General features: G+C 42.5%; 1 protein-coding gene across 1 annotated transcript; it reads right to left on the bottom strand.

Moving 5' to 3' along the window:
- Nucleotides 1–490: 490 nt before the first annotated feature.
- fgf16 (fibroblast growth factor 16) lies at nucleotides 491–7,528 on the bottom strand. The gene is made up of 3 exons (XM_055179096.2): nucleotides 6,568–7,528; nucleotides 3,794–3,897; nucleotides 491–1,925 (listed from the first exon to the last, which is right to left on the bottom strand). The coding sequence occupies exons 1-3, from the start codon at nucleotides 6,827–6,829 to the stop codon at nucleotides 1,680–1,682; spliced, it is 612 nt and encodes a 203-aa protein (XP_055035071.2). The 5' UTR covers nucleotides 6,830–7,528; the 3' UTR covers nucleotides 491–1,679.
- Between the last annotated feature and the right edge of the window lie 409 nt (nucleotides 7,529–7,937).

The following is a 7,937-nucleotide window of genomic DNA, read 5'->3' as shown; positions in this document are numbered from 1 at the left end:
GTTCAATATCACGTGTGATTTATAGATTTCACATAGTTTTCTGTGCATTCGTTCATTTTAAATGCATTTTTGAGAAATGATCGTGAGATCAAATTTAGGATGGTTTCTACGCAGCATTTCATAAATGAGGCCCCTGGAGTCCACCACCTTTTACAGACTGACTTGAGTTTACTGCTGACCAGTCAAGCCCCTCCCACGTAAAGCTTTACTCTTGGAAAGGTCTCAGGTTGTCTCCATTTTTGGTTGAAGGCAACATGGAAATTGATCAAAATTTGCTCTGTCTCTGTAATGCTTTTCATGTTTGTCTGATGTCATCAAGTCCACTCACATTTCACAATGCAATCAATTCCTAGTGGAAAATAAGACATGTATAATGTTATAATAAAATGACTTGCTCTTAAAATGACAAGATGCTGAGAAGTCCTCATTAGATGTTCAGCCACGGCTGTATTATCGTAGTGACGTATGCATGCACTCAATGAACTCAGTGTTTCTCAGATTTTAATTGGTACACATAATCCTTGCAGATATGGTCAGTGACAATACAGACTTGATAGCAGGACAATTTTATTGTCAACTAATCCGGTCAAATGGTTTAGCCCTTCTGTATAATTTCAGTAGAATAACTTCAAGTTCATTACAAAATAGAGTCTTTGAAATAAATAAATATATTCTATAGATTTATAATTATACTTTATATGTAGAAAATAAATATATATTGTACATCTCATAAATAGGTTCATCCATATTTACACGTCTTTCACTAGTTACTTTCCTGACAGTCTGAACATTTAGAAGTCACCCTGACCGAAGCTGAACTCTTCTGTAAGCACCAGACATTTTCCCTTCTTAAATCGAGTAAAATATTTCATTGTTTGTTTCTACAAAATTGTAAGCTTTTATCAGTTTACCTCCCCTGAACCGTGACATAAAACCCGGTGTAAGTTTGTGCTGAATGGGGAAAATGTTTGTTACCATTCCCATCAAAAAATCTTTAAATCTGGTCCTCACAATTGGTGCTTTTGATTAACAACTGGTTGTTTTTCTCTTTAAATGTATGTTCACAAAGCTTTTGTATATGTCCTAGGGAATATCATCCACGTTCCATGTCCATCTTGGTAAGTGCTGTGTCCGATTAACATAACCTTTCAGCACCAGGATCCAGGCTGGGCATGTTGGTTTTTTGAAGGCCAATATTATTGGTCAAAGACAGTTTTACTTCCTATACTTGAGTGACAAGACAAGTGGGTGCTTATTGGGTTTAGACCCAATGTTTTCCAATGAGAACATTCCCAAAATGCTATTAAAAAGTGTGGTTCCCACAATGACTGTCTGAAGAAAGGGTGATAGCATGGCATGTACATGTCACGTGGCTCTGAAGTCAACACCTCTTTCTCGAGACATCTTTTGGCACCACCTTTGGATGCAGGAATGTTCCCTCTTCTCTGTGTTTTAAAACCCATTAAGGAGAGGAAACAGAGCCATCCAGGACACACACATACTGTTTATCTCAGTCACTGTTGGAGAGGGGTTCTTCATTTTGGACTAGAACCCAACTATAAACAGTCGAGAGGCGAGAGGGAGGATCTCGTATTTCTTAATGTTCTTCGGCGTCCGTCTTTCCCACCCAGCATCTTCACCGAGCCTCTCCAACCCAGGAACTCTGGGTAAATTTCTGGTCACCTATGCTGAAACAAGTCTCTGTACTCCTGGGGTATCTTCTCAATCTCAACTGGCCTGGGCAGAAAGTGAGTCAACTTCTGATGCTTTTTAGTCCTGCCACCTTCTCGAGGTGAACCATCCTTGTTTAGGGCCACATAATAGTATCTTCCAGTGTCTGCGTGCTTATAAAGCGTGGACGCATACGTGTTGTACCAGTTCTCCTCGAATTGCTCGCGAAACACGCACTCTGCTGTCAACTTCTTCTGCAAGAAACAAAGAGAAAAATAAATGTTAGATCTTCTGGGTAATAATGTGCACTGTAACGGTCAGTTTCAGTAGCAATGTTAGAAAGCTTATGGATCCTGCCCTGTTTAGAAAACTATTGCACCAACCATTCCTGCCCTAATCAGAAAAATTAAGCATGCTGTGGTGTAATGTCTGTAGTCTGATCATTTAAGCTCTGTCTATCAAGAGTGGCCAGCTTGCATCAGGCCATTTAACTGCATGTTTTAAAGCTAACACGAGCCTCCCGTCTCCTGACATCCAGGTGCATTGGAAAGCGTGAGAGTGTGAAGACGTGGTACTGTTTCTTTCTCACAGTGCACAGTTTACCATTGTGCAGAGTGGAAACTATCTCTGGCCAGACAGCAGGTGCTCACTGCACCAGAGATGGGAAAGTCATTACGGGCAAGCTTTGCCATTTACACCCAAAATCATTCTTCATTCGTCTGGTTTTAAAAGCATCTTCCCTCACGATGCTACGAGCTTTTCTCTCACAAACACGGCAGCTCCGTGACAGCCTGTGTGGGCTGCTACTACTACACTGCTGACAGAAGTCCGTGAGCAATGGCTTCGGGTTATGCAGGTGAACTTTCGCTGGCTGACTACACTGCTGAGAACAATGGAAGACACTGGGGCTACATCATGTTTCCTGCCAAAGAACAGTCATGCAATGGGCCAGGCTCAAATCCTTGCGTCAACGCAATACATTTCAAATGAGTGTTAGAGATATGGCCGGCCATACAAGTTCTAAACAGTTGACCCAATAAATAAAAAATAAAAAACAGGGCAGAGGAAATAACGGCAGGGATGCAAATTATTAATGTAAGGCAGTTTATCTAAAAATTACTTTATTTGTTTTCTTATTCAAAATCAGTTGTAGCATCTCCACAGGAACATCCCATTACAGGTCTGTTTTTTTTTTTTTTTTTGCAGTAAGGTAGTGTCCCATTTGGACTTAATACTGCCCCATCCACTACTAAATATTTACTCTCCACTAGTTACAATAACTAGATGATTTAAGCATTTAAAAGCAATGCATCTTTATTCATATGCTGTGAACCTAAGCCTGAATCTCCAGATGATCTGAAATGCGATTACATGCCGACCTGGGTTTAAAGTCTGATTTTAAAAGAATGTTATCGCATTACACGTAAAACCATCTAGTCTTGCTTTAAATAGGTTTATTTTAACTCAAGATCCACAGAAACTCACTGGGGCCCCGCTTATTGTCTGCAGAAATCTGATAGCGCGTTTCTTCCACGAGCACGGCAAAGACTGCGGAGGGGGAGTCAGGGCCCATTTTCCTATATATGGTTCTCTATGCAAGCATGCAAATAGTCAAATTGTGCTACGCTCTTTTATCTTCTGGTCTCCTTTACAATTCGTGCACTCCAGCAGACCGAAGCCCGTTCCTCATGCAACTGCAGGCAGATACGCACAAAACTGAGAACGCTCTCAGCTCGTCTATCTACGATATGTGGGTGTGTATACGTTACGCACTTCACGTGTTCCTGGAAAATATGTAAATATTTTAAGTGTGGAGGCAACTTTTCTTCTTCGAGACAGAACACACTTTTTGAGAGGTCAATCTTATGTGAAAAGTTACAAAGACAAAAACAAGTTAAGCCAGACCCCGCCGTTCCCTGCTGATCAGAGGTCAGGGCTTGCAGCAGTGGAAACACGGCTTGTTTTGTCTGGTTAGCTCGTACATCTGCATCATATGGGAAACAGACCATGGGCCGGTGGGTGGGTTGCTGTTCACTCCAGCTCTGCCTACATTCCTATTGGTACACTTCATAGAGCTGAACCTTCTGTTAGTGGGAACGAGCACTACAGGGGCTTGACTTACCGACCCGTAGAGTTCACCCTTCTCATTCATCCCCAGATAGAGACCAGCATCCACGCCTCGTATGCTCACCAGCCCGACGGCCAGACTGATAAACTCCAGAATACCTGCCACAGAATGAGACTAGTGAGACAATGAGCAGGCATCTTTACAACTGCAGCACAGCTGTGAATACTGTAAACCAGTGTAAAGTGACCACCTCTTCTCATTAAACACAAGCAAACCAAATGAAATGACGTGCTTTTACATTAAGAGGTTGCTGACTGAATTGGAGTTTTACACGAAATCAATTTTGCATTCGTGTCAATGGTCGCATACGAGCGCAATCTCAGGCCAAAGCAGCTGTTCACACGCTCTTGATGAAAGACTAAAGAGAAAACTACACCTTTGTGGCCTTTTAGCACCACCTGGACCTGATCCGGATGCCAAGACGACAGAGAAACTCTCTGAAGCAGGGTTAAGCAGAAGCATGCTTCATATGCGTTTAATCAGAGACGCTGCCAGCTTGCAACATTACCGACAAATGCCTCGCATTTGCCAGAAGGATGCCAGAAACATGACCGCAGACCACCCGATCCAGTAAAGCAGCTTGTTTCTGTCTAAAAACAAGCATTACCACTGGATTCCACAGTGGTCATGCTTTCATTTAGAGCTATTCTTGTCTCCGAAGCAAGAGCTGCACCTGCACGATGATTACGGATTAGAGTCATGCGAAAAATTCTCGTGTCTGGGCTCTGCTATCGTTTGTTTATCGTTGTAATAGCCAGCGCTCTTGACTGATTTATTAGCGCTGTAATTAGTAGTGTCTGTTCCTGAGCTGGCTGGGGTCCTTTGAACATGTTTCCAGAGAAAAACAGCCTCATGCTGCGAGCTTGTTTACCACTGCAGAGAGACACCTGCATCCCCTGACCCTGCCGTACGAGTTTGCACGGGCTAATTTAAGTCTAGGACTGAGAGATCTGATGCCTCTATAACTGAGGTCCAAACACTACAGCCAAACATATTGTCTGATTTGCAAGCAAGTGATGCTAGACCAGGAGTAGGCAATGTCGGTCCTGGAGTGCAGACATCCTGCAGACCTTAGTCCCATCCTTGATAAAACCCTGCCTACCTGTAGTTTTCAGGTGACTCTTTAGTCCTTGATTAGTTGTTCAGGTGTGCTTAATTAGATCTGGAGCTAAACTCTGCAAGACATAGGCACTGCAAGACCGACGTTGCCTACCCCTGTGCTAGACCTTCACCTTCAATAACCTTTAATAACATTTGATAACTAACTAGTTTCATGGTCCCCTTCAATTTGACACAGGTGAGCAACTAAAGCTGGACACTTTGACATTCTGGTTTTTTATACCTAACAATCGTTTTGTTAAATGTTTTGCTTTAAAGTGTGCTGATGATATTTTGAAATGCTGTTTGATCATTTTAATCTCATCCAGTAATACATTACATAGATTTCTAAGTATCCAAAATGTCTTCAGGCCATCTTACCCTGGAGGGCCGGAACACTACAGAGTTTAGGTCCAACCCTAATCAAACTTACCCATCTGTGATTTTCTAGTGAACATGAAGACCTTGATAAGCTTGCTCAGGTGTGTTTGATCAGGGCTGGAGCCAAACCCTGCAGCGCTCCGGCCCTCCAGGGTAAGATTTGGGGAACCCTGGGCTATACTGTAGGTGTGGATCGTGTCTCCAACTTTACTGTAGGAAAGCTTTAAACTCCAGGGAACGTTTTGGTTATGTCTATGTTGATATATACGGCCCTCAATTTTCTTTTTTTCTGCATTCAGGTTATGTCTTACATCTACTGTCTACTGTGCAGTTGCGAGATGTAAGAACGATTTTGAAAACTAGATCTGGCAAATGAAGCATTGAAACATGAACTCAATTTCATTTTACAGGTTCCACATCAGCAGATGTTTTTCTAGTCTAAAAAAAATTCATCAAGTCGCACACAAACACACACTGACTGATGACAGACAGGTACTTTTGTTGTTTCTCGTGAGTTTAACACGAGTAGCTGACATCAACTTTTACTATGCCTAATACACTAAGACTTGTGCATGTTTTGTACAGTACGTCATTTTAAGATGGGTGTTGTGTCACTAGATTATGCATCAACTCTGTTACCATACCAATCTCTTAATAAGGCTCTGTACTTTTCAGTCAATCTGTCAAAATGACATGGTATGCTTTTTACGCTGGAAACTCTACAAGGACAAATACTTGTCCCACCCATTACTTTACCTTATGTTTTATTAGATCTTATAGTATTGGCCCTGTTACGTTGATCTTGTATATTGGACAACTGACTTTGAGTAGTAGATATTTGTACAAATAACAGCACTGCATGACTTTAAGCAGTATAAGCTATATGAAATACATCAGATGAGCACAAGAAGCCTTGAAATGACTAAAACCTAAAACTTTCAAACCTGTTACAATCACAACCGTTTCTAATTCCTTCTTTGCGAGAATAAGACTTTTATAGTATTTGGCCATATTTGGTAAAGCAAATATGATTTTATAAGAGTTGTATAATTCAGTCATAACAGTCATAAAATCTCTTTTTGGTAAACAGCCTTTATCGTCATGACCTTGAACACAACGGCAGCATTTACTAAATCTCTTTTCACCAAGTCGTACACACGTATGTATTAATTCTCACATGAGAGTGCTTTTTTCTTTAAAAATAAAGAACTTCTGCTGGTTTTACAGAATGGCACATAACCCAAACCCTGCTGCTTATATACTGTAGGACAGATTGTGAATGCACTCACCGAACCTGCTGTGGTCCTGTCTGGTCCCGTGTACCGTCCCGTTGGGAAATATCTCCAGCTGGAAACCGGTGCGGCAGTACAGCTGTCTCCTGCGCAGGATGCCCTTCAGGTGGCCAAAATCCGTAAGCGATCCGCGCTGCAGTCTGCCCTCGATCAGACCCAGTCTCTCATTCAGACCGTCCGACAGAGGCACGTTCCCTAATGCTGGAAAAGCGTGCAGATCCAGATCAATGCTCCCGAAAAAGCCAGCGACCTCTGCCATGACGAGAAAGCGCGCGCGCGTGTGTTTACAGAGCAGAGAGGAGAGAGACGCTCATTTCATCTGTGATCAGACTGAATTGACTCATTTATATAGACATCCATATCCAGCCCGAGCCACGCCTGGATGACAGCCCTGCTCTTTCACCTTCAACATTTCCTCAAACTTTCATCACTGATGCTGCTGCTGACCGTCTGTCTGTCTCTGATCTTTCTTACTACTACTGTAAAAGCTCGAAGCGCGCAGCTGATTCTGCGTGTGCGTAAAAGCGTGCGTAAAATTACAGCAAAAGCGCAAAAATAACTGCGACAAATCCTAAACAGAGATGATGAATGAATGAGAATCAGACGCAGAATGCGCGTAAGGTTATGAGCGTCTGTGTGTGCTGTTGTCCCGGCACACTGAGCTGCGCGCCTTCGGTCTGGATCACTGCGCTCATGGTGCGTTACAAGTCACTGCTGGAGTTTCAGGCTGTGTCTCAAAACCCAATTAGCTGCCTACTTAGACTGCACTTATTTGCAACACGGGCTGTTTTGGCAGTCACACTGCGTATGTGTCTGCGTTATTGCTAGGTATGCCAGTGGCATTTTGAAATCCTAATCTGACCATCTTGACACCTTTGCCGGAATCAGTGCATACAACAAACGTAGCCTACAACTTTTTTTGTCATCATAATGTACAATACCTATAAAGCCACTACTATGTGTTGTATTTCTAGACATCACAGGTGCATGAATGCAGTGGGTTTGGGCATCATTGTACAAACATACTGTGGAAACCTGTGTGCCTAGATGATGTTTGACATTTAATGGCACAATTCAAATGAACAGCATTACAGATGTGCGCACATTTCTTTTGGGCATGACAGGTGTGTGCTGCAGTAAATTGGTTGTCATAGGCACAATTTGCTGTGGTACAGCAAATCAGTTTATCTGCGTCTTAACTGGGCATCATAGCGGTGTGCAGCATTTTCGGCATCATCCTATGGAATGCAAAAATGCTGCATGTGTTTGTAATGCAAACATGCAGTCTAGGTAGGCAGCTCAGTATTTTTGAGACGCAGCCAGGAGTCTGAAGTTTGTCTTGAGGCATTTTCTCCACCTCCTCTGTG

This window comes from Misgurnus anguillicaudatus, chromosome 16, assembly GCF_027580225.2.
Source record: "Misgurnus anguillicaudatus chromosome 16, ASM2758022v2, whole genome shotgun sequence".
In the NCBI taxonomy this organism is placed as follows: domain Eukaryota; kingdom Metazoa; phylum Chordata; class Actinopteri; order Cypriniformes; family Cobitidae; genus Misgurnus; species Misgurnus anguillicaudatus.
The sequence above is the reverse complement of the archived record's forward strand: the minus strand, read 5'-3'. Positions and strand labels throughout refer to the sequence as shown.